Here is a 27663-nt window from a genome sequence, read left to right as displayed (position 1 = left end):
TGGCCAGGTCCTGGCAGGCCGACTGGGGAGGAGTTTACACCCCCACCCTGGCCTGTGAGGTCCCCAATTAGGGTGTGCCTAGAGGAGAAGAAGCCCCTGCCAGGCATTCCCTCCTTTTAGTAGCCTGCCTGGCAGACCCCGGGGGGGATTAAACAACACTTCCACCTCCCCATTTGCTTCAGGCTGCCATTGGGGCTGGCCATGCCCCCATCTGCTTGAGCAGCGAGCAGGTGGGGGATGTCTGACAGGGGCTTCTCCACCTCTCCCAAGCAGACCGGGTTGTGTCCCCAGCCAAGCTTCTCACCCCCATGTCAGCCAACCCTCTCTGCTCTGGTTGGAGAACAGAGGGGTGGGGCCAAGCCTGCTCTGCTCAAGCAGATAGCACAGCCCAGCCCAGGGCTGCAAAGCATCCTAGGATGCTGGGGGACTGTGACTTAACTTGAACCACGAAGGGGTCTGGGACAGAAGTTTCATAAACTGGTTTGACCTAAAGTAGTTAAGTCTGGTACTCTATTCAACCAGGTTTATCTTAAATCAGTTTTGGCCATTTTGAAACTGGTTTACGTGTGCTGAACTTCTGTTCTGTTACAGGTTTAAGCCGGCGTCTGATCACTTAAACCAGTTTATGTGTAACTTCTGTTCCTAGCTTAAGGGCCTGCCCCCATGGCAAAATGCATTGTTATACAGAGACATTCAAGCTGTCCTGGACACTAAAGCAGTATAGGCACTGTTAATATGGCACACAGCCCAGGCTAACACCCATGTTAATCAAGGTGGAGTGCCTTGCTAACGCATTTATGCCAAGCCAGCTCAGATCCCTCTGCACAACCCTATACTTTGCTGTCTAGACATGCCCTGAAGAAAACTGATTTGAGAAGCAAGCAGGAAGAAGAAAAAATATCTGGAGAAAGAGGTTGCAACTACACAAGTATTTTAATATGCAGTAGACTATTTTATTGCATATTAAAGTGTTACGTAAAAAACAACATTATGCTAATGTGCAGTAAAATAGTCTACTGCACATTAAGCGTCACTAAAAAAGCATGCAAATGTGCTACTGTGTATTAGCGCAGTCTAATGTATATGAATTTAGTACCTCACATTTGAAGGTACTAAATTTAATGAGCATTAGAAAAGGTGCATTAATACATGTATAGACAGCCCCAGAGAGAAGGAAAAAGGAAGAGAGAGAAGGAAGAGCACAAACAAAAGCATGGTTAGAGAAAGCTGAACACGAAAGTGTTAAATAACTCTATAACACTTGGGATGGGATAAAAGAGTTGGACTGATGGGGAGGAAAGGAGAAAAAAAGCAAATATTTTGCTGCTGACACAGAGCAGCCAAACCCCTTGGGTTAGCTTTGACTGTAATGAAAAAGAAATGAATGAAACACACTGCTAACCTCAGAACTCCTCCTCTGCAGTAAGAAAGGATGGGTTCACTAATCATGCCTTAGAACAGAAGAAAATGGGACACTAATCTTCTGATACTGATGAATCACTGTGTCCATAAACCAGCCAAACAGCTTGGAGGTAACTTGGACAATAAAAATGAACTAAATCCATTGACATGTGCTCCCTCAGTGAATAAAAGGTATTAAAAAAACCCCAAACTTTCCACAATATCTGACTGAAGCTAGTGAGAATCTCAGCCCAGAGAGGTCTTCTGGATTTGAGGTCTATCACTGTTCAAATGGAAGCAAACTAAAATGAGACCTCCTCCAAAATATGGCTTTGTTCTGAGCCTGTTTACAGTTTGCAGGACAGGGACCTTCCAGGCTTCTGTAGGATAACGACTCTGTAGGATAACACATCTTTTGCATCCTTGGCAGCGCAAAATCATGGGTTTTTTTTCTTATTGACACATAGAAGGGGAAAATAAAAACAAGAAGATAAAGAGGACAATATTCTGGGCCTGATATTTCTCCCATTTGTACTGGTTTTATATTAGGTACTGGAGTGATTTGCGCTGATGAGATAAGAAAATCGGGTTATACTTCTTTTCAGCGTAAGCAATCAGTTTTTAACAGTACAATATTTTAAAGTACATAAAGATACAGGTTTTACTTTCAGTGTCTTGGGTAATTATCTATGGTGCACACATACCTTGCAGGCTCACTCTGGAAACTGGTGGCTGACTTGCGGCAGGAGACCTCCTGTGGAGGAATAAAGAATACTCTATATTAATAGGTTTTTATTGCTTCAAATTTATTGTTCATATCATTGCAAAATCTCTCACTGCCTACACCCACAGTCTGAAATCCCTTTCATGCTTAGTGAGAATCCCAATTACTTCAAAGTGAAATGAGTGCTTAGTGAACAGTTTGCCAGCTGCTTCCAGTTTAAAGAAAATCTATTCATCTCACGTCTTCTGGGCCAGAGTCCATAAATTATGTAAAAACACGTCATTTCCAAAAGATACAACTACCATTTTCTCTCACATAAAGAGAAACCTGAGGGTCCCTTTGACCCATGGAGCGCTGAATTCCAGGTCCCTCTCCTGAAAATGCCTTTTCTCTCACTATTTGGACATAAAGACCTTAAGGTAATCTTAACTGCTACAGCACAGCACAGGGTGACATATATAATATCCAGGCTCATTATCAACACCTTTAGCTGTACCTAGAAGCAAACAGGGAGACAGTGCATTCATTAGAGCACTGTGCAGTATGCTCTCTGAAACAGAGCTGCATGGCGTTTTTTTGACAACTCGTACATTTGTCCTAAAAAAAAGTTAGAGGAAACGAAATCTGTTTGTGAAATCTGGATGAATTCAGCAAACTGTTTTTCTAAAAAAAATGAAAGAAAAATATGCCACAAAATGATTTAATTAGCACAAGACTTAAATGTTAAAAAAATTAAATATACATACACACACACATATATTAAATTCTCTTTGCCTGCTTATTCTGGCCTCTAGAATTCACATTTTCAAGTTTTTCTCCACAACTTAAACGAGATAAACCTTATTTTTCTAAACTGAAAGTCAAGATTCACTATAAGTCATTTGCCCAGGCAATGAAAGACGCTTCTGACCAAATATCTGTACCCTGTACAAATTCACAGTTAGTTGTCAAGTCTGTCTATTTTAACAGGTATAGTAAGTACAAAATTTCAAGGAAAAAAATTCCAAGATTTTATCAGATAGATTTTAAATTATATTTTGTGGTTCACATTACTGGCTACTCTAGGGATGATTAATGGTGGGTTCATATAAAGTGACTTTTTCAAAGCAAAACAGAAACATGTAACTACTTTGATCAGTGCAATATTTATTAACAGTTGATTACAAGGGTGTAAACAGAACATTTTACTTGGTTTTAATATTTTCTCCTGAACACCAGAAGAATTTCTGAAATAAAAACCAATCTTCTGACCAAACTTGCTATAAAATTAAGTGTATGGCTCACATGAAACAATGTAAATAATTACATAATCAAATAAAAAATGGATATTAAGGACTTTTATTTTTCTCAGCATAAAATTAGCTGTCATCTGAAGGAGGAAATACTCAAGTAAAATGATTGCATTGTTTAGCTCTGTGATGACTATTTGTTCAGGCTCTGCTGTTCCCATACAACTTTGGACCGATAGCTGTTGGAAGAGGCATACTTGTGTGCTGGCATCTAAGAGTGCTGACAGACATAGAGGGGAAAACCCCTCCAGCACTTCACCGAAAGAGGGATCACATCAGTTTGACCTGGCTCCCCAGCATCTGTATACCTTGTGTACTTCAGCATGGCTTTTGAGTGCTTTTATCTAATAGCCGGTTGAATCACCAAAAAGCCCACTGAAGTATGTGAGCTATACAAATGCTGGGCAAGCCTGGTCAAACTGATGTGATTCCTCTTCTGGGCACAGCCTGTGGTGCAGGGGCGCACCAAGCTGAAAGTAAAACACTTTTGGGCTTTTTTTCAGGTCTGTAAGCACCCTAATAATACAGCTGAAAGCATAGGTTAGTACTATAGGTTAATCAAACCTGTATGGTCTGATATAGCACCAAGTCTGGAAAATCCAAGGTGGAAAAGGGAAAGAAAAAGTAAGAGTTCTTTTTAAATCCCTCTGCAATACAATTTACGTATGTTTAGGTCCATATTTCCGTTTTCTTGTACAATTGCTCAACCAGAAGACAGCTGGTGTGAGCAGAAGGTACCAGGGCCATCATCCAGTGTACGGTTCTTTCTTTTCCCAAAGAAAATGGAGAGTAGCATCACTTCCTTGACCACTGTCCAACTAGCCATAAATCATTAAGCCAATCACTTACCCACCTGACCCTTGGTCCACATTCCTACTCTTGTATTCCTCTCCTGCCCCATTTATGCCCTTTGTACAGCCCTCCTCGCTCAAGAAATTCTGCCCCAGGGACCAAGGCATTCATTTGTTCCACTCTCCTTGAGGTCAGGATCCCTCATAAGGCGGGCAGCTTGAGGAAAGTTTATTTTCTCTCCGAAAAAGAAGAGAGAGGAGGGCCTGGGTTTAGGCTGTGGTAGCTTGGAACGCAGCCAGTGCACCTCAGGTGCCTCAATGGATGTGCCTCTCCCCCTTCTCAAAAGGCCAGGCTTTTCCCATGGTAGGGCTGTGCAAAACAGCTATGTTTCATTTCTGTTTTGGATTTGGCCATTTCACAAGGACACAGATCCTGGGGCCTGTGCCCCCCGGGAAGAGCCCAGCACAGCCCCACTGCCCCTGTGTGCAGGGTGACAGCATGCTGCCGCAGCAGGCTGGGGCCAGCACCAGCAGTGTGTTCTTCCCGGCGCTCAGTGTGGGCTGCACCAGGCAGACTTAGGTGCTGGCGCTGGCCTGAAAAGAAATGGCAGCCAAAATTTCGCCCAGCCCTACGTGGTAGCATAAGTAATGAGGTTTTTTTCTCAGTGAGGGTACGAGAAGAGCATTCCAAGAGGCCTGTGCTGAAAAAGCCACTCCAGTGCCCTCTGTTGCTGCTAGAAACCATAGGCAGCCACTTTTGAAAAAAAGAAATAATTTAGGTTCTGCTATGTGTTGTACTATGGTGCTACTGGTTAATGACCAGTAAAGAGTCATCCGTACTTGTACGAGTACCTGGGATTTAAACCGCATGTGTTGGGGAAGTGAATGGACACATTCCCCTCTATTACATCTGGACTCAACAGTGGTAGTACACAGGTCACCCTGCTTGTTCCTTAGGCCTAAGTAAATACAAACAATCAAAAAGCCCGAGGCTGAATCAATTCAGTCTTTGCAGGTTAGTCTAAGCTGTGTAGGTTGAACCAATAAGCGAGTGAAAAGACATTCACGTTTGACTCTGGAAATGCAGCTACATTCCTCCAGTGACCCAGGCCAGAAGCTGGGGGAAGCTAGAGCATGCATCCTTGCTCAGCTGCAGCAGACAGCTTAGGCCAAGGCTAGTCCACCCACCCTACATGGGGGAGAGGAAGTTGTGGGGGAAGTGCAAAGCATCCTGGGATGGTGGGATACTGTGAGTTAACTTGAATCTGGAGGGGATCTGGGACAGAAGTTCAATAAATCAATTCAACTTAAATGAGTTAAGTGTAATACTACATCCATCCAGGTTTATCTTAAACTGGCTTTGACCATTTTGAAAGTGGTTTATGTACACTGAATTTCTGTTATATTACAGGCTTAAACTGGTTTCTCACCGCTTTTACCAATGTATGTGTAATTTCTAGCATAGGTGTGCCTGGGCTACCCAGCTTTTGAACCACTTTCCCTCCTTCCTATGGCAGTAGTGGGTGCAATACTCCAAGGCTGCTCTTTTCATCCAGGGAAAGGATCCAGCAGCGTCAGGAGCAGTTCTTGCCTTGATCCTCTTCAGCTCATTCAACTGGTCCCAATTCCTACATTTCCTGAGCAAGCAGAAGTATGTACATGCAAAAAAGGTGAAATAAAGGAAAGCTAGGTGATCGCTAGGTGATCTGCCTGAGAGGATGCAGAAGACATGGCCAAGGATGAGATACAATGAGAGGGAAAATTCTGAGGAACTTTCTTTTCATACCCAAACTTTTGAAGACTTAATTGCTCCAAGCTCTATTTACATGTTATTCACCTTTCTTTGAAATAGTTTTTGGGGGTTTTTTTGAACTATCCAAATTTTTCAAATCTACTGCCAGTCATTTTCTCATCTGACATTTTCTGGACAATCTTATTTGAAATAAATTACAGTGAAGTTCGCCATCTAGTTGCTAAGCCTTGAAGTACATCACAAATAATGATATGGGCTAGTATTTTCTACATATGAACAGATATTCTCACAATTCAGTCAGTTTTCCAACACTGGATGTCACTTCTGCAGACCCAGTATTATGGTCTCCAAATACTCAAGCCTGCCTTTTTGTATATACAGGCATACCTGGTTTTATTGCGCTTCGCTTTATTGTGCTTCGCAGATATTGCGTTTTTTTACACATTGAAGGTTTGTGGCAACCCTGTGTCGAGCAAGTCTATCGGCGCCATTTTTCCAACAGCATTCGCTCACTTTGTGTCTTTGTGTCACATTTTGGTAATTCTCGCAATATTTCAAACTTTTTCATTATTATTATATTTGTTATGGTGATCTGTGGTCTTTGATGTTACTATTGTACTTGTTTTGGGTTGCCACAAACCGCGCCCATATAAGACGGCGAACTTAGTCGATAAATGTTGTGTGTGTTCTGACTGCTCCACCGACCGGCCGTTCCCCCGTCTCTCTCCCTCTCCTCGGGCCTCCCTATTCCCTGAGACACAACAATTTTGAAATTAGGCCAATTAATAACCCTACAATGGCCTCTAAGTGTCCAAGTGAAAGGAAGAGTCGCACGTCTCTCGCTTTAAATCAAAAGCTAGAAATGATTAAGCTTAGTGAGGAAGGCATGTCGAAAGCCGAGATAGGCCAAAAGCTAGGCCTCTTGCGCCAAACAGTTAGCCAAGTTGTGAATGCAAAGGAAAAGTTCTTGAAGGAAATTAAAAGTGCTACTCCAGTGAACACACGAATGATAAGAAAGCGAAACAGCCTTACTGCTGATATGGAGAAAGTTTTAGTGGTCTAGACAGAAGATCAAACCAGCCACAACATTCCTTTAAGCCAAAGCCTAATCCAGAGCAAGGCCCTAACTCTCTTCAATTCTATGAAGGCTGAGAGAGGTGAGGAAGCCGCAGAAGAAAAGTTTGAAGCTAGCAGAGGTTGTTTCATGAGGTTTAAGGAAAGAAGCCGTCTCCATAACATAAAAGTGCAAGGTGAAGCAGCAAATGCTGATGTAGAAGCTGCAGCAAGTTATCCAGAAGATCTATCTAAGATAATTGATGAAGGTGGCTACACTAAACAACAGATTTTCAATGTAGATGAAACAGCCTTATATTGGAAGAAGATGCCATCTAGGACTTTCATAGCTAGAGAGGAGAAGTCAATGCCTAGCTTCAAAGGGCAGGCTGACTCTCTTGTTAGGGGCCAGTGCAGCTGGTGACTTTAAGTTGAAGCCTATGCTCATTTACCATTGCGAAAATCCTAGGGCCCTTAAGAATTATGCTAAATCTACTCTGCCTGTACTCTATAAATGGAACAACAAAGCCTGGATGACAGCACATCTGTTTACAACATGGTTTACTGAATATTTTAAGCCCACTGTTGAGACCTACTGCTCAGAAAAGAAGATTCCTTTCAAAATATTACTGCTCATTGACAATGCACCTGGTCACCCAAGAGCTCTGATGGAGAGCGTACAATGAGATTAATGTTGTTTTCATGCCTGCTAACACAACATCCATTCTGCAGCCCATGGATCAAGGAGTAATTTCGACTTTCAAGTTTCATTATTTAAGAAATATATTTCATAAGGCTATAGCTGCCATAGATAGTGATTCCTCTGATGGATCTGGGCAAAGTAAATTGAAAACCTTCTGGAAAGGATTCACCATTCTAGATGCCATTAAGAACATTCATGGTTCATGGGAGGAGGTCAAAATATCGACATTAATAGGGGTTTGGAAGAAGTTGATTCCAACCCTCATGGATGACTTTGAGGGGTTCAAGACTTCAGTGGAGGAAGTAACTGCAGATGTGGTGGAAATAGCAAGAGAACTAGAAATAAAAGTGGAGCCTGAAGATGTGACTGAATTGCTGTAATCTCATGATAAAACTTTAACGGATGAGGAGATGCTTCTTATGGATGAGCAAAGAAAGTGGTTTCTTGAGATGGAATCTACTCCTGGTGAAGATGCTGTGAACATTGTTGAAATGACAACAAAGGATTTAGAATATTACATAAACTTAGTTGATGAAGCAGCGGCAGGGTTTGAGAGGATTGACTCCAATTTTGAAAGAAGTTCTACTGTGGGTAAAATGCTATCAAACAGCATCGCATGCTACAGAGAAATCTTTCATGAAAGGAAGAGTCAATCAATGCGGCAAACTTCATTGTTGTCTTATTTTAAGAAATTGCCACAGCCACCCCAGCCTTCAGCAACCACCACCCTGATCAGTCAGCAGCCATCAACATCGAGGCAAGACCCTCCACCAGCAAAAAGATTACAACTCACTGAAGGCTCAGATGATGGTTAGCATTTTTTAGCAATAAAGTATTTTTTAATTAAGGTATGTACATTGTTTTTTTAGACATAATGCTATTGCACACTTAATAGACTACAGTATAGTGTAAACATAACTTTTATATGCACTGGGAAACCAAAAAATTCGTGTGACTTGCTTTATTGCGATATTCGCTTTATTGCGGTGGTCTGGAACCGAACCCGCAATATCTCCGAGGTATGCCTGTATAGTCATTAACAGGTGCAAATATTGTTAGTTAGGTCCATATTATTAGTGGTAATTAATTTTATAATGGAACCAACCAAGAATGGGGTCCAATTCTGATGAAACCTGTACAGACCCCAGGTAGAAGACAGCTGCTGTCCCAGAAAGATTGTGCTACATTTGAAAAGCTTTCCTTGAAGTTCAGCACATGTACAAAGCTTAGGGACAGGTAACAGGTGAATAAATGTGCCTGCAAAAAAAGGAAGCTGAACTGAATTCAGCCAGAAAATCTGGCACCAAATGTGTACAATTCACGCACTTGAATATAAATTTAATTAAAAACCAGAAGCTTACTTGCTTGATGTTCCATGTAAATTAGTCAATAATGTAAAGTTGTTTCTCACACTTCGTAAACTTGCCAGGACCTAAATTAAACACAAATAAATATTGTATGATTCCTATAAACATGCACTTTTTCAAAGCATGCCTTAACATGGGACAGTAGATGCCCATGTACTACCTTTCATTCACACATGTATAAATATATAGAGATATTTATACACAACATAGCACTATGTAGACCAAAAGGATATGTGAAATTTACCTGTGCAAAAGGTGTAACAATCAGGTCATCACCATGTCTAATAAAAAAGAAAAATAACAATTGTAAAACATTTTGCATTTTAAAGAATGCTTGTCAATATTTTAGTGCAGCACAATACATGTACACACTCAAACTATGCAATTTAAACATTCAAACAGAATGTAATACTTAAATATATACACAGCAGCCTCTTCATCAAGCATTATGCCAGCCTTCGATTTGGTAGTGCAAGTTTTGCCTGTTTCCAAATGGATGCATCAACCAAAGTGGGAGTGCACCCAGTGCACCTAACCACAATACGTACATGTTCAAAATCAGGCAGCCATGTACGCAGCTAACTTGGCTATGCAAATCTGAAGGTTGGAATGAAAAACGTGCCTTTCACTGCTTATGAAAAAAATATAAATATTTATGCCAAATTAGGTTTACGTTCCAAATTGGAAAAAGAATGGTTTACAATGGAATGTTGTATCATATACCCCCGTGACTGAAAACAGAAATCTTTAGCACATGTACTGTTTCTTTGTTTAACATTATATAAAAGGCTGCCCCTAATGGAAAGGTCTTCTAGTCATAGTGTATGTTCACTGACAAAAAAACAACTCAAGCTGGAACAACTATCCAGGTTTTGGTAGTACAAGGCAATAAAAGCCAGGAAGTTTAAAGTTAAGGCTGCACAGTCATACTGTGATGGAAAGAAAAGCATAACAGTCTCAGTAAAGGTCAGCTTTGAATTTCCTGACTTCTGTTGATTTGTGTTACACTCCTTAATGTTATTTAAACATTGGTTTTCATCTGTGGTTTTTCATCATGGAAGATTAGAGGATATGTCCTGTGCAAAACGCATTATCTTCACTGTCTGTTTCTGGTAACTATTTATTTTATATGATCAACAAAATACATACTGAGGTTTGGGAAAGTGGGTTTTTTTGTTCAGTTGAATACTGAACACAAACTATAACATAATAAACCTATACATGTATATACATACTTTAGTATGCAGATTGGCATTGACTGATTATACTCACTATCTGTTTTGTCAAATGTTAAGATGCATGGTTTACATGAAACCTAGTATTTACATACTTTGGAACTGTTACTGTCTCTTAGATAAATATTTACTAAATGCAAACAGTTGCTATACAGGCTTTCTTTGTAGGCATTTCTCATGCAGTTTGACCATCTTGCTACTGTTTATATTTCATTATAAAACATTTATGATTATTACAGTATATAAGAATTTAACCCTTTAAAAGAAAAAGTTAAAATTTATGGAGTCTAACTTCTATTCTTAATGTATAAATGTATCAAACACATCTTCAGAGGCCTCACTTATGTTGTAGGTGTACCTGTTACAGATAACAATGAAGACATCCAAAATTCTTACTTTCTGATGTAATGGTGTTTAGATATAATTTTCAGAGCTGAATGAATACCTGCTTATCTGAATTGTTTTAGAAATGTAATTAAAAGACACAATCATTTTCTAATTTGTTGGATAAAAGTAGCTCCTAAGATCTGCATATTTTTTCCAGTGATACCTGGAAGTACTACCAAGGACCCTTAAAATGTTTATAAAAGTTCTATAAGCTTCAGTTCAAACACTGCAGAAATTCTGAGAGACTCTTCATACTCATTCAAAATGAAAATAGCGTATGTTACCTTTTTCCAATTTTAATGCCAACCCATTTTTAAACACAAGACCATTTGGTATGTCACCATCTAGCACAACGGGCAACTAGTGATGCGACACAGATACCATCCATTTAAGGTCAGCAGACTGAATTTGGCTATCAGTAACTACTATTGGATGGCTGCATCTTTGGGCAATGAAATGAAGCCATGTCCTACATAAGAATTCTCACCACAGAAAACACCCTTAGGGGTGGTGCTAACTGGCACTACCAGCAGTAGTATCTGAAATGAGGCTAAGAAACAGTTAGACTTGACAAATTAAATAGTCTCCAGTACATGAAATGACAGGAAATGAGCAAAGCAGCATGGAACTAAAGTTACTCCTATTGGCTACATACAGATATTTGGGGAGATTAGAGTGCATTAAAAATGGCAACCCAATCTAACTTAGTTCACCCAGGTACAGACCTTAGACTAGTTAGGTGTTTCTCCAAGTAAACTGTACAGAAGTTCAGGAAATTTAGATTGGTCTTAAATGGCTGACCCGCTTTAATTTAAGTGTATCTCTGCGGTAGTTTAACTTTGCTCAGGTTTCGCGAGACTGATTTAAATGAACTTCTGTACAGTTCCCAGAGTAGGTCCAGGGCTTCGAAAGCCCAGCCTCTGGCCTCCACCCTATGGCTGTGAGCTTTTCCTACCCTCTCCCTAGCACCAGGCTATTTTTAGCCCCTCTCCAGCCTCTCCCCCCCCGCCCCGACAGACAATCCCTCACTGTGAACTGGCAAGCAACCCCCAAGCCTGCCACGCCCCCCCCCCCCATCCTGCAAGCTGTTCCCAGTGCCAGCTTTGTCAGTGTTTGCCGATGCCAGGAGCGGAGGAAGTAAGTTGAGATGAGAGAGAGGCAGGAGGGATGGGGGGGTGGGGGTTGTTTGACTAGAGCTAGGAGGAGTTGAGGGACTAAAAATAGTTCCTGGTCCCTGGGGGTGAGGAGAGAGTCCCCCACATTTCCCAACCCTCCCTGCCAGACCCCACGAGCCTTCTGATTCTGCCAAACCCTCCTGAACCCCAACAACCCCCTATGGACCATGTCTGTCCCCCTAATCCTCCCCAGCTGCCCCAATCCCTCCCAGATCCTACTTGCCCCCTGATCCCCACTACTGCCCCCCAAGCCCTCCCATCCTGACTTACCTTAGATTGGATGGCAATCTAACCTCTCCCTAACTGCCCCAAATGTCTGTATGCAGCCATGATTTAGTGCTCATCTAATGTAGCCAAATTGATCTACAGAAAAAAAATCCCTTCTGTTTCAGGCACCTTTCCCCAGAAATGAAATCACTTTAAAATGTACCTCAACATTTTTTTCCTCCTCTATACATCTTTAGAAATATTGGTGTCTTTGCCAAGTATAAGTCAGTCAGTTGCTGGGATAATATTGTTAGCTACAGTGATTTGGTGTCCCTTCTTCATTTAGGAACACGGAAAGGTCTTTCTAATGAGGCCAACTTTGCTGTTTATATATGCCCCCCTAACAACCAAGCAGAAAAGGCATCAGTAAAACTTTAAAATGTATATTTTAAAATCAAACTTGCAATTCATGTAAAAATGAAAGCTTTAACTAAATTTTGTATTGATCCTGTCTATCAAACTAGCTATCTAGGCTTTATCTTCTGCTCTCATCTCTATAAAGTATTGCTAAACAGAATGTAAAAACAAAATATCATATGGAAGCATTTAATATATTTTAAATCCAGATAAGTGATTCAGGTGATTAGGTTATAAAAAAACAGCCAGTCTCATACTGAAAACAAACCGATTTACCTAGAAGTAAATCCTAGAAGTGCCATATTGTCAGACAGTGGTTTAGTATTGATTTGCAAAACTCTCCTTTTAAGCAAAAGAGAAATGGGAAACATTTGTTTAGCAGGTTAAAATAGTGAGTCTTGAGGCTGGGTTGTTAACTCCTGATATACCTCGATTTGTATTGTAAAGCCATTTTGTCTCACAGGTACTCTACCTATAGAAAGTAAATAATTATTACCACTTGAGCGTGCTGAAAGTTGGCAAAGCATTTGGTTTTATTATCAAGTTGAATGATGTATGCTGAGCTGGTACTTACTGCTCACTTGGAAGAGAAGAGTTCCTGGACATAGTCTTTGGTGATAAGTCATAGTCACTGTCCGATCTGTAGAGAAAGGATTCCCTGCGCTGGCTGTGGCCTGGAAAAGTAGTATGCAACACAAGTCCTGATGAAGAGCTGGCCTGGGGGTCCAAAGGACTGCAGCCTGGTGATGGTCCATTTTCCACATCAAAGCTGTAAACAAAACACACAATGTCTTACACAGATTTCTTGATACTCATTTTCAGGGTATTGTGCAAAACTCTTCAAATTCCCTTATAGACGGCTTTCACATGGTGTAGTTCTGTCAAGCACAGGAGAGAGAGTGTTATATGTGCTTCTGGATGTCATTAGTGGCAATGTCTGTCCTCTATTGCACAAGTGGGTTACATAAAGGAGGAGGGCAGAGAGATGTTCTGCATCAGTAGATATCTCTTTATACTCTGCTTGGTGGCCACCTCTCTATCTCCAGCATTCCCTCCAGAAATTTTGCTGAGTTTGGGCAGAATTTGCCCTGAATTAATGCATTTTCCTTCCAACTTCTCCCTTTACTTTCCACAGTCTGTCCTTTGGTTTCATCTTTGCTGAACCCAGTGTACGCTACCATCTACTCAACATATACAGCTGCTAGATTACTTCAGGCTCCATGGTTTTCCTTAAATCTCTCTATGTTTTATACCTGACACAGTTTCAAACTCAGGGCATTTTTACATGTGTTTTGGGACGCGACACCAGGCACTTTAATTAGTGAGCTGTGTGTCACATGTATCAGCATCCCCACACTGAAAAAATGGCAGTGGGGAGCTTTAAACTAAAGCTCATCGAACATATTTCATTTCAAACTGCCCTGCCACCATTTTTTTTGTGTGGGGACACATAGGGACGCTGATACACATGATGCAGAAGGCTGCTGGGGCACATCGATTTCCATGCTTCAGCCAGCTCAATTAATTAATTGAGTCCGCTCCAATGTGCTGGATTTCAGAGCAGGCATAACAGCAGACTCTTCACACATGTGCTGCGTCAGAGCAGGCTCCCCGCACATTTTTGGAGCCCCCAATTACCTGGACCTCAGCAACAATCCTGACAACACTATTGTCATGAACACACTATTATGCAACAGGAAATTATCACTGAAGTAGCTGGATGTCAATCAACATGCCATTTTGAAGGTACTTATTTGTAAAGAAGTTGGAGAACTACATTATCCATATCCTGGTTCAACTCAGTAACTGCAATCCTCACTGCAGTCAACCACTGATGTAAAATACTGAATTCATTGAGGATTATGATGGCTCAGCAGTTCCGGATGTCAGCTCATTTATTTAACCTCCTAATTCCAGGCAATCAAGTTTGAAGATTGTGGCCTGTAGTGTCATATACATTTCACAGCTTAACCATTATGCCGAATGCTTCTTTAGCTCATCAACCTTCACTCTTGGACTGAGTTTTTATTTTATTTTTTTAAATACATTTTGTCACCATTTCCATTATACAGCCACTTTTGTATGGTTTTATAATTTCACTGTTCCAACATGTGGTGTAAGTCACTTTGGACATTTTAGTAAGAGACACCCCACAAACTCCAGAAGTCAGCAGTTTGACCCATTTTGGGTGGGCTTTTGGAACTCATCTGACTGATACAAATACATGTGTGTTGTGATGTCCAAGCAAAGTTAAATGAAATGAGGATGAATTCAATCTGAACTGCCTTGCTTTCGTTAGGTCTCTGTCAAACCGAGATTTACGTCTTAGGCACCGCTCGTGTACAGACACCCAGTGTGCTAATGAGCAGATATGAACAATCATGTTACCATTAGTCTAGACCAGTGGTTTTCAACCTGTGGTCCACAGACCCCTGTGGGGTCCACAGACTATGTCTAAGGGGTCCGCAAAAGATGACTATGATCAATCAAATATCCACACTTACAATTGCAGCAATTTGAATAGACAGCAGCTGTTTTCATTAGCAATGAAAGCATAAACTTTACAACAAATACTTATAAAAGTTTTGCTGGACCATCTCCTCTCCTATTTGCATTGTCCATTACCACATGCTATTTAACCATAAAGGTTAGAGAAGAACTATGGAGAAAACAGATAAAAAAGCAGTGATGGGTGCATGTAAATGGGACCAGACAGCACAAAGGGAGGATGGATCCTGCAAAAAGAACCTTGCACTTATGGGTTTTTTTTCCAGCATTTATTTCATAAGCTCCTCCTTTAGAAAGCTGTTGTTCATTTCAAAATCAAAAATGAAATCTAATTGTATGCTGCAGTATGGTGGGTGACAGTAATTGTAGTCCCACCAGCCTATGACTCATCCTAGCTCTTCCATGATGCCATTAAGAAGTAAACAATAATAAATATTGTTTAAAAACAAACACCACTTATTTTAATCAGCCACCAGTGCATATGCCTAAACTGAGTATCTGTTTAGTTTTCTTGCTGGAATCCTTGTCCTTATTCCCTCCCTGATGTTTGCTACTTCTATCTATCAGAATGTGCCAGAAGCTGAAAAGTAACTCTAGACAAGGGTAGATTGTCTTTCTATGGCTAGAGACAGAAGTTGCGTTTGTTCCAGGACAAGTTGTGCCTGGGTTTTCCCAGAACAAAAAAGTCCTGGGATTAGTATGTACACACAGGGCGTGTCCAGACAAGCACAAATGTACAGTACGTGGCACCACAGATCTGTCTGCACGCCACACACCGCACATGCAGGCATTCCTTGCACTGCTACTTTGCAGCATTGGTGGGTTTTTGTTTGACCCCGGGAAATCCTGGGTCAAAAAAAACCATGCCAAAAAAAAGCAGGGCGGCACATGTGATGACAACACGTGCCACCCAAAACCGGAGCCTGGCAGGCCAGAGTTACACTCTGGCTACTGGCCAGGCTCTCTGCTGTAGCTCCCAAAGGCCCCCAAGGCCCCACGTTAGGCTGTTGAGGCTAGCACAATTGATGGTGACAGCCTCCCCTACTCCACTTGGGGTAACCTGCTGTGTGCCAGAGTGTGCATGGCATGGGCATTCCCCAGGGACAAGTAGCAGTGACACAAGGTGTGCCACTGCTACTTGTCCCTGGGGAAATGCACATTCCTGTTCATCTGGACATGCCCACACTGTTCTTCTGTTGCCAGCCTTGGCCATTTTTAAGGGGCCTAGGCCAAGCTGCAAAAGTGTGGCTAAGAAGAAAGTCCCAAAGCCTGTTTCTAAGTGACCATAGCATAAACCTTTGCAGATGTAACAATTAGGTTGGTCAGCAAAGTAAAGAAAGCCATCCACAGGTCTAACTAAACCAGTAACAAAATACAATTAAATAGGGGTGCACCGATAGAGACTTTTGGGACCGATACAGATAGCCAATTTTTAAGGAGACATATTGGTCCATACCGATCTGATTTCCGAAACCAGCCTGGCAGCTTGGAGAGCTGCGTGCAGCTGGTAAGTCTGGTGTGGTGGAAGGAGAGGGGGGAGGGAAAAGGCATGTGGGGTCTGAGCAAAGCCCCTGCAGTGAGGGAGGAGTGGGGCTGGGGCAAGCACTGTCCAGCCGGAGGAGAGCGGGTGTGGGATGGAACCATGGCTCATCTGGGGGGCGCAGGGATGGGGGGAGGCAGTTCCCAAGCAGCTGTGCACTGCTCATCCGGGAGCTGCTGGTCCAGCACTTGCCTGCTCGTCCAGAGGCTCCCACTGCTGCTCCCGCATCTGGGAGGGAATTGTGGGGCGGGGGGGATGTGTCTCTGATCTGCGCAGGGTGGGACGGGGCACACTGGGGCCAGGGCTGCTCAGGGCTTTTCCTGGCTCGCTTCATCCCAGCCCACACAGATCCAGAGGCTCATGCCCCACTCCCTCCCATGCTATACATATATTTTAGTATAATAAATATATTTTTATCAAGATGCTTAAATAATTAGTAAAAAAAAAAAAACAGCCTAGCCAGATAAACCAAGGTAAAGAAGAATCAGGCTACTGTTGAACAGCAATCCACAATGGGGAAGGAAAGGAGATAAGAAACCCTCCACTTTTACTTTCCCAAGGACATAAATCTCAACTAATTGACAACTTCCAAGTCCAAAAAAGATCTGGTTCAGTCCAGTTTCAAGAGTTTGAGTGAAACAAAAAAATAAAATAAACAAAACTAATCAAAGACCATTTATTAAAATATTAAAACCAGCCATCTATGAACATTGGGTATAGGCTGGAGGAAAATTTAGAGAACTCAGCAAATTCAGGAAAACCTACTCTGACCTTTCAAGTTCCCCCAGCTGGTATACATGAAAATCTACGTTATGTTGTCATGGGTAGCCAGATGAACTTTGAGATAATGTTTGTTTTTATGTTTTAAAGTGCAAGCAAATAAAAGGTTGGGCTGTAGACTTGTTTCTGCGTCTTTTATCAGTAGCCTGTCCACAAGGTTACCTGCACTTTGGGTAACACTTTCAATCAGAGCTGAGTGAGCAGTTGAATACAGTGTCTGTTTTCTGCCATTAATTCAATGATGCAATCCTGGGACAACCATTCAGACACACATTGCAATGTCCCAGGACAAACGGTTAACATTTCTTATCTCTTGAACTGTTTTAGTGTTTGTCCCGGGACAATGGACTCGGACATCTGAATGATTACATTTGTCTTAGAATAAACAGTTTGTCCTAGGACAAATGCCATGTTTGTAGCCTTTTCTCCTGCAAATGGCACCATGGGTTTTGTTAGCTGCCGTAAAAAATGAATAAATAATAAAGAAGGTACTGCTATCTCATGACACCTATAGGCTTATAAAATGTGATACAACCAAGTATCACTGTTAAGGTTCGATATTAGAATGCAAGTTGTAGCGCTTTTGTCATCTACCAGTCTTGGAAGACTAAGCCTTATAAGCCTACGGGAGCACGCTATTGCCACTGTTCTGCTGAACGTGATATGGAACACAGGCGACTTTTCCCTTCTGGTCCTACTGCCATATTTTTAAGTTTGGGTTTATGGTTATTTCTGAGATTTTAACCTTTAACATGTTAATTTTTTTTCTGGTCTAATGAATACTAAGAGTAATAGTGCTAAGCTGCAGCAAAAGGAGATGCCTAACAAAGACAGTAAAACTACCAGGGCACTATTAAGGGGTTTTAAGGGCTTTTTGTTGTTTTTGAAGAGAATCATAATATTCTTCAATATTTGTAAGGTAAGTTATGCATTTTGAAGAAATTAACTTACACATAGTAGGGATCTTTTTTGAAGCAGATGGATATATGGACATACAAAGAGATCCCAGTGAAAGTCGGGCTACTTAATGGATGTTGTAGAAAGCACAAGCATCTTGTGGTAGCAGAATGTAACTGTTGATAGCAATGGACATGAACAAAAATACTGAGTCTAGATTTCCCACCTTTGGATTTACTAGTGTCCTATAAGTTGCCGAACAGCAACTATAATTCCAGGCCTCCTTGAGTTTTTTATAGTGATCTACATTCAGATCTGGAAGCGTGAATCATGTCTGAACTTCGTGACTTCAGCCCATGTCTTGATCTTATGGAATCTGCATCATCCCCACAGCTGAGCAGTAGTAGAAAGACAACTACAGTGGTGACACATACCAGCTTGCCTTCAAAACTCTACTTAGTCTTGCTTTTTGCAAAAGTTTCAGTCTCTCTTAAATTAAAATTAGAATTCCTTTTCTTTACTAAACAATGAGTCATAGTGTTTTCCTCCAACCTGTTATCTAGCTACATAAGATGTAGATGCAGGAATACCAGCAATCCCTAAAGTAACATCAGCCATTAAAGCATCAGAAGTACAAGCTGCAGAGTCTAGAGGGGCAATTTGTGCCAGAAGCCATTTTAAAGGACCTTTTTTATTTAATGTACCAAATATCATATGCTTATATGTTAACAACTGACTGATAAAACAGCAATTTAACAATGTATTGCATGTGCATGTGGTTGGGATATATATGAGTTTGAGGATTTGTATTTAAAGTATTTGTGTACTTATTTCCCCATCCCTGCCCCTTGTTCCTCCCATCCCCCTCTGGCTTTTTTCCCTCATGCCTTCAGAAAGAACCTACTGAAGTAGAAATATGAGATCAGGATTTGCATTAGTCATTAGGTTCCTCAAGGCTGCAAGAATATTTATTTTGGTTCTTATGTTATTTCGATCTTTAGAATAGCTCCTGAAGGTTTTGGGAAAGCTCATGAACAAAGTAGACACAAAAATCAGAATAAAGATATTTAGTTTAAGAGCTTAAACCTCTATCTGGGCTACTAGCTATTCTAGGCTAGGGACAGACATTACACATGAACAGGTTTAAGTGATCAGAAACTGGTATAAACCTGTAACAGAACAGAAGTTCAGTGCACATAAACCAGTTTCAAAATGGCTTAAACCGGCTTGAGATAAACCTGGTTGAATGTAGTATCAGACTTAACTGATGGAGCTCAACCTGGTTTATGCAACTTCTGTCCCAGACCCCTTCCTGGTTTAAGTTAAACTAGAGTCCTCCAGCATCCCAGCATGCTCTCTGGGCTGGGCTGTGGTCTCTGCTCCAGCAGAGCAGGGCTGGCCCCACCCCTCTGCTCCCTAGCTAGAGCAGGGACAGGCAGGACTGGGGACACGGCCAGATGCTGGTCCCACGAAAGGGGCAGGGAAGAAGTTTATTCCCCTCCGCCCTCCCCTGTCCCACCAGCACAGACCTGTCAGGCATTTCTCCGCTGGCTGCTCCAGAGGTAGGAGTGTGGCCATCCCCAGCTGCAGCCTGGAGTGAACTGGCTAAGGAGGGTGTTTAATTCTCCCTTCCCTGTTCCACCAGCAGACCCAAGCCAGGGTCCACTGGATGCTCCACCCTCACTGCTGCAGTGACAGGGCCAGGGGCACAGCCCCCTGAGGCACAGAGGGCAGGGAGCGGGGTTATTCCCCCCCCCCCCCCCTCTGCTCCCAGGGGACCAGAGCCAGGGTCTGCCAGGCCCAACTGCCACCACCACCAATTGCTCCCCATGTGGGGCGAGAGGTGGGATAAGCCTCCTGTCCTCTCTGCCAGATGCTGTAGGGAGGGGGGAAATAACCCCTCCCTGCCCCCTCACCTAAGGGGCCCTGCTGGCTGGCCTCTGGCCATGCCCCCACCCCTGTTGCTGGAGTGGTGAGGGGGCATTAACTCTGATGGGGGCTGCAGCCCCCATCATGGTTTCCCAGAGCACGAGCCTCTTCCTGGTGGGAGGGCCATGCTGCGGGGATGTCAGAGCTGCTGCAGACTGCAGGTAGGTGCAAGCGGCGGCAAAGGACAGTGCTGCACAATGACTGAGCTCATAACAAATCTGATGTATTAAAAAAATATTTACACTGGGTAAATACTTGGGGCTTTACACTGGGTAAATACTTGGGGCTGTAGAATGACCAAATAATAGCTTGCAACCAACTTGAGTTACCTAACGAAAGGTTCCACTCTCTTGCCACCTCTGCTTATAATAAGTACCCCTAATATAAAAGTGAGATTGCCATCTGGAGATGCAGAGATGTTTCCTTGTTCCCATTATGTGCCCAAGAGGGGTAGCAGAATTGCTCTTATAGTTTAGTTTGGGAACTCAGTGTTGGTTGCAAGCTAAATTCTGGTTATTCACTATAGGAAAAAATTCTCCCACTGAGCTTTACTTAATCCATTTCATGCATAGTACTGAACCCAAAGGGATACTGGACTATGTACTTTTATGTTTTGAATAATTTGAAATACAAATACCATTTATATCTGCAATCCACTTCTAATTTTACTTTTGTTACTGATAATGGTTAAAGGCCACCAATAGGATGTCAGAAAATGGATCAAGGGTGAGATGAAGCTTCAAAGAAACTCTCTAGTTGCTAGATTATGGGACCAGAAGCCAATTTCTGTGAAAAGAACTTCTTCATGCTTTTGATAATCAGTATCAAAAATTTAACAAGTGTATGTGGAATGTAATATAGAATGAGCCACTTTCACAGTAATGGAGCTGTGATCCTACATCTAGAATCTGTCTAGCATAATGTGACCACTGCCAAAATATAAATACCTTGATAAACCATATAGAAATATTTGTCATCATACATTCATGATGTAAAACCTTTGCTCTTTACCAAATATTTGATATGAGTTACACAAATGCATTCTCTGGGGAAGGATCCCTTAATTCACTTTTCTAAATGGTAGAGCTGACTTTATTGCCTGCTGCTCAAGAACTTTTTTCCTCAGTATATCCCATCAGTGGAAAAGATTTAACAATATTGCCTATCTGCTTTAAATGCACGTTACAAGGTAAATGACACATGCGCATATGCTGAGACTCCACTGACTTCCAGGAAGTTGCACCAACTTCATATGACATGAAGTTGGTCCTGGGAGTGAAAAGAGCAGTGTTAAAAGTCGAAAACAGGCATTTGTTGTATACTGACTTGTACTATAAGCTGCATGGCCTATATGTGGGAAAATAATTGAAAGCAAAGGCGGGACGGCTGGCATTTAGAAAAGGTTAGGGGAGAGTCCTACTGCAAAAAGAGTAAGCCTTATTTTGACACATGGCCTTTTGTACAGCCCTTAAGGCCCCTTTATTTTATTTTTCTTAAAGAAAACATAAAAAAATGTGCAATTCAGGACCTAGTATGAATCATCAAGCAGGCATTAGCTGGGATGAGTCTGTTCCCAAGATTATTGAGCAATAACAGACACAAAATAACACATCAAAAGGGAAATTCCATGGACACAACTAGTCACAATTCACACTGCTAGTCATCAGGGAGTAGGGCTGACATGGGAAAGGAACCAAGGAGCTATTCAGGCTGGAGACAAGAAAAAAATAAAGTTTGTTGTCACATTGTTCAGGGGAGGCAATGCCATAGCTCTCTTTTTCTACACACCAGCCAATGGAGCTGATTGGCCATAAGGGATCAGAAAGTGGTAACTCAAGAAGCACTGGTGGTTCTCTTTGTAATGCAGGAGAAGACAGACCATCCAGTGTTGTTCTTCCTGGCGTACTACAGCTTTGCATCAACCACATGGTAGACTGTGCCTACAAGGTACATCTGATGAATCTTTCATATTTGTTCCTTCTTATTAACAATGGTCCCAGGAGTTGATGGGAACTTAGGGGGGTTCAAGGAATGCAGGATTAGAAGTGCTTTGCCTTCTCAAGTGGATGCAGAATGTTATAGAAAAGCTAAGTTAATACTCAGTAACATTACTACTGCAAAATACTTGAACATTAGAAAACTACCTTGAAAAATATATAAAATAATTATACATAAAGCAAGCCTTTGCCTTATGCCCTTACTTTATATTGTAACATAACTGCATTCTCATTCAGTTCCTCTTTACTTGAGCTTAATCCAATTTCAAACATTAGATAAAACCTGAAACTGAAGATCAGAGAGAGCCAGGAGATGGCAGAAGTTAGCAGTAACTATCAGACTGATACTAATGGCTTCAGTCATGGATGTGGAAAAGTATTACTGCAGCAAACCAATAAGGAGAGGAATAACATAATGAAATGCCATGAGAAACTTTGTTTACTTGTGAAATCCAATGAACATTGTGATCTAAAATTATTAAGACCATTCATCCACCATTCTTAAAAAAAAAGGGGATTAACAACTACCTTCACTGATTTCAAAGGAACTGTATTCATCTCATTTAAGAGGCAAATCTGACCAGAAGTGCTGTAGCAAAGGGGGGAGAGGGGGCGAGCAGGGTGACTGCCCCGGGTGCCAACAGGTGCTGCCCAGCCGGGGCAGGGTGCAGGACCGAGCCGGGACAGGGAGAGGGCGGCTCCTGCCGCTGTGTGCACTCCCAGGCAAGCATGGGCAGGGGGTGGCATGTGTCCCCTGGACCTGTGTGCAGTATGAGAGCTTTGCCCTGGGCACCAAACTTAGTTGATACAGCACTGCTGACCAGCATCTCCCTAACCACAGCAGTCTTCTTGAGATTTGTATACTGCCACTGCATAGGATTTGGGACAGAAAGGGTGGGACAATTCATAATACTTTCATGTGGAAAGAGGTGTTGGGCATTAGAATTTCAGAATGGCTATATAGCCTGCAGGGAAGGATGCTTTTTCACGCATTCTGTATAAAGATGCATTTTTCAGCCCAAGCAAACTGCTGGCTGATGCGCTCCAAGTCAGCCTCTTCGAACAGGATTTGGTACAAAACCTTTTTAGGGAAGTTATGAAAACTTTTTGTATGGAGATTCTTGGTGTACACACATACTCTCTCTCCCCCTTTCTCCATAGCCAGATAGAGAGACAGGACCTGGAGCTCTTTCTATCCAAGTTAGTATCTCCTGCCAACATGCCAAATACATTTATAATTTTCACATTGTCAGAACAGCTTTCTATTTTTTCCAAGTGTCTTTGTTATCTGTATGCAACTGTATTTAAATCCATTCTCTCATCAGTACTAAGATGAAACACAGAATGTTTCTCATGCAATGAAATAAAACAAGTCAGAGCACACATACTCCTGTTGTCTGCGCTGAGCATACAGGATACAAAGTAAATCAACTGAGCAGCAAAGACTGTCAACAGTCCATGAAATCAGTGGACACTGCTGGCACTACTGCACTAACTAAAGCGGCCTCTGGAAAACATTTATAAAATAACCTTCTAACGTACAATACTCAACAAACTAAATTGGAGTTAATATAGCATCTGAGGGGGCCCATTTTACCTGTCTTTCCCCTATTCTGTCTCATGAATATCTTTGTGAACATGGAAGGGACAGGTAAGATTAGCAAAACCTACTCAGGAGGTCTGGACTGAAATTAAGCCGCAACTCTTTACCATGTACAATGGGAGGGCTGTTTGAGCAGGAGGGAGGAAGGGGGCTGGTAGATCAAGTGGGTCCAACCCTTTTACCCCTGCACAGGCTTGGGTTGAGGACAAACCCTGCACAGAGATTACAGGTACCCGAAAGCTGTAGTATCAAGTAGCTCTTCTCTGTTTGTTGCCACTCCCTCCTTTTCAATTCCAGATACTGAGACCTAGCACGGGAGGAAGGATTTCTCTTTTTAGCTGCAAGGAGGAAGAGATCACTTTTAACTCATGCTAGAACATCCTATTCAAAGGTGGTTTTGGTATCCTGGCTATCTGCCAATCAAGGCTTTTATGCTGCCCTCATCACTGTGGTGTCCAAGAGCCTCAATTCAGCTTCCAGCACAGAATACTCCTTGCTAATCCTCCAGATTCTGCCTGGATTTGTTCCTATCATATCCCTTCTCTATATCTGCACCTGTTTAGCCCCCTGAAATGTTAGATTGATGATATTTTGCCTTCATCGAATACTAATCCACTAGTGGAAACAGCCTTCCTGCATTTTATTCCCATCTAAACTGCTCTTCTATGACCAGTTCAAATTTCTTCTTGGGGCTCATTCTTCTCTCTGCCATAAAACTCCTGAAAGCTTTTTAAACAAACAGAATCTTTTTATCCTTAACCACTCGTCCTGAAATATGGTCACTGTATTCCTCTTCACCAGTATCCTGTCAGACTTTCATATGATAATTGAATGGAGTGGAAAATCCAGCGGCACCTACTCATTATTCAGAAGAGTCACAAGGCACGTTGTTCCATGTATCACAAAGAAAAATGCACATTTTTAATGCAATACACACCTGTTCCCTGGAGCTGTGCTAGGGCACGACCCAAACAAACAGTCTGTTGGGCTAGGGACAGCAATTACACATAAACCAGTATAAGTGATCAGAAAGTGGTTCAAATGTGTAACACATCAGAAGTTCAGTGCACCTAACCTGCTTTCAAAATGGCTGAAACCAGTTTAAGATAAAGCTGGAGGGATGTAGTATAAGGCTCCACTGATTTAGGCTAAATTGGTTAATTGAAATTTTGTCCCAGATCCCCTCCAGATTCAAGTTAACTTACAGTCCCCTATCACCCCCACAAACCCTACCCTGTCCCCACGGGGTAGGCAGGTGAGCCTTGGCCCAAGCTGTCTGCTCCAGCCGAGCAGGGAGGTTTGTTTCAGTGCCCCCCAGCTTCTGGCCTGAACCCCTGCAGGCATTCGGCTGCATTTCCAAAATCAAAAGCGAATGTCTGTTCACTTGCTTATCGGTTCATTCTGCGAAGCTTAGACTAACCTGTGGAGATTGAATTGATTCAGCCTTGGACTTTTTCACTGTCTGTACTTAGCCTTCCTGACTGGAGCTCAGCCCTGCCATATTAGAATGGTTCCAGGGCTGCAACATGATTCAAATGAATAAAAATTAACTGGAATCAATTGTAAGCCCAAATCCAAACACCAGTAGCATAACTATGGTAGAGTAAGACAGTCATCAGTCCTGGGTGCCAACTTTGAAGAGCTGCCACTTTGGCCCTCACCCCAGGCATCTTTACCACAGCAGGTGCAGGTCTGCACTGCCCTTGCCAGGCCCTAGCACAGGGGCGGGCAATTATTTCAGGCGGAGGGCCGCTTACTGAGTTTTGGCAAGCCATCGAGGGCCACATGACAGGCAGCCAGGGGCAGATAAATATTAATTTTCTAAATTTTTTAGGGACTCCATGGGCCGGACAGAATGGCTTGGCCGGCTGCATTTTTCCCACCCCTGGCCTAGAGCTGGGCAGGCACAGCCTGGCATCCAACGATGTATCAGAAGGTTGGGGGCTTGCAATGATACCCCCCACTCCAAAAGGCTTTCCTGTTCGAGGGACAGCCCTAAGCCTGCAAGTTGGAGGGGAAGAGAATGGGACACAAGGAGGGACCCCCAGGGAGCCTGTGCTGCTGCTTCCTTCTAAGGAGCAACACAGATACCATCCAAGTGAGGGTAAAACTCTACACCCCTCCTGCCCCCGCTCTCCAGTGGTCAGCATAATTCTCTTTGTATCCCCTTTTCCATGCCCCCTGGCTGAAAGCGCTCCCAGCACCTCTTGCAAACACCCTAAAATGATGAAAAAGTTAGTAGGTCATGGAGCTAGTTTTTGCAACTCAGACCTATTGCTGATGAACCGCAAAGGCAAAAATAAAATCCGCTGTCGGGTGTATTTACCTCTCCTAAATCCCTCTCCTGAAAACTCCCATTGAAAACTCATTCTATGCCTTAGTTTCCAGGTCTGTTTGGTCACTGATTCATCTGTTACCTGATATCTTAGCTTACATAGTAAATGAATTGCAACCTACTAGCTAGGCAGAAGGCAGGGTGGATGTTCACCTCATATACTAACTAAATCAGAGATAAGCTTTGCTAAACAGCAGCTTACTTCTAAAACCTTGTATGAAAGCTCATGCATCTCTGATTTAGTTTATAATGTGTACATCTACCCTGTCTTCTGCCTGACTTCAGACTAACATGAGTCGCTACCTCTATGAGGTTATGAGGCTGAGGTAGCCTCTTAATTTCCCAATGCTTGCTTGAAACAAGCAACTAACACATCATGAAAAGTAGTATGATTTTAAACTACTGTGAAGTATTTGCATTGCCTCTCCATCATCAGAGACTGTGCAGGATTTTCCTTCAAGAATTTCTTCAAAGCCTTTTGAAACAAGGTTCAAAAGCAGTCTCCAATAATAAATTTCCATATATTCCACATGTGCCTTTATCTTTGATAGCCACAGTACTTGATCACAGAAAGACAAGGAAGAATACGTTGTCTACTGGAGATTGCACGTGAAAACCAAACTTATTCATGGGCAAATCTAGAAGGCTGCTGGACGGAAAGGAAGCTGCATCTAAAAAAGATTAAGACTAAGTCTAAAAAAACCCCCTATTAGCTCTGGTGTTCACTATGCGCAGGGTTCACACAGCTCCTTTCCTTATACTTCCTATCGTTCTGTGCACAGTGCTCTCCAGCTATGCTATTTTCTCTACCTGCTCTTTTGATTTACAGCTAATCAAAACCAATTCTGTTCTTAAAACACGCTGCTGTTTTCAACTCAGTGAGCTGCTCCTTTGAAAGGAGCAGTTGGATCCTTTGGACGAGCCCATTTAAATAATAGGTTTTTTCCTCTATCCAAAATGCTAAACATTAGCAATTCAATAGACTGTGATACTACTTTTATGCTCCTCATTTGACGTGGTATGGGAAGAGTATGTGCAACCATGTCTATGCCTTTCCGCAATTAGAGTAGTCTTGGGCTTTAACATGGGCTACGTGAAAAAATGTTACTGCGCTCGATCACTGAGGTCTACGTTCAACTTAGTGGACACAAATTGTCCTGTTATGTTCTATTTAGTATCATGTCAGTTTTCATTACCGTATTTACATTCAGGAACCTTTAGTAACATAGAACAGGCCTCTCTTTTCGTAATTATCCCCACCAATAGATCATTGCTGGTGTATGTCAGAGAGAGCACTCTGGTGAATCTTCCAGCCCCTGCTGTCCTGTTGGAAAATATAAGTGGATTTCACTTTTTCCTTTAACTGTTAAAACAACTGGGCACGCGTACCCATAAAGTACAGGTAACCAACCACACCCTTGGCCGCAGCTGGTAATAAAAATAGTATTTTAATTTGCTAAAGTGCTTTCTGTGTACAGTTCTCAAAGCTCTTCACCTACTTGGTAAGCACAATCCCGATTTTACAGGTTGAGTCACTTGTCTAAAACATACAGAGGGTTAACAACAGAGGTA

The 27663-nt window shown here is 42.2% G+C and overlaps 1 protein-coding gene across 3 annotated transcripts in view; it reads right to left on the bottom strand.

The window, feature by feature from the left end:
- Nucleotides 1-27663, bottom strand: part of PDE4B (phosphodiesterase 4B) — a 388611-nt gene that overhangs the window by 64843 nt on the left and 296105 nt on the right. For 2 of the 3 annotated variants that reach the window (XM_090047508.1, XM_090047509.1), the window contains 4 exons: nt 13077-13271; nt 9326-9362; nt 9076-9146; nt 2106-2155 (listed from right to left, as the gene is read on the bottom strand). In XM_090047508.1, coding sequence (XP_089903634.1) covers nt 2106-2155; nt 9076-9146; nt 9326-9362; nt 13077-13271 — 353 coding nt within the window. The remainder of the gene's footprint in view (nt 1-2105; nt 2156-9075; nt 9147-9325; nt 9363-13076; nt 13272-27663) is intronic. The other variant, XM_090047514.1, reaches the window with a different exon arrangement.

Source organism: Crocodylus siamensis, chromosome 5 (assembly GCF_052110815.1).
Source record: "Crocodylus siamensis isolate JL-2025a chromosome 5, ASM5211081v1, whole genome shotgun sequence".
In the NCBI taxonomy this organism is placed as follows: domain Eukaryota; kingdom Metazoa; phylum Chordata; order Crocodylia; family Crocodylidae; genus Crocodylus; species Crocodylus siamensis.
Note: the sequence above shows the minus strand (reverse complement) of the source record. Positions and strands in the feature narration are given on the sequence as shown.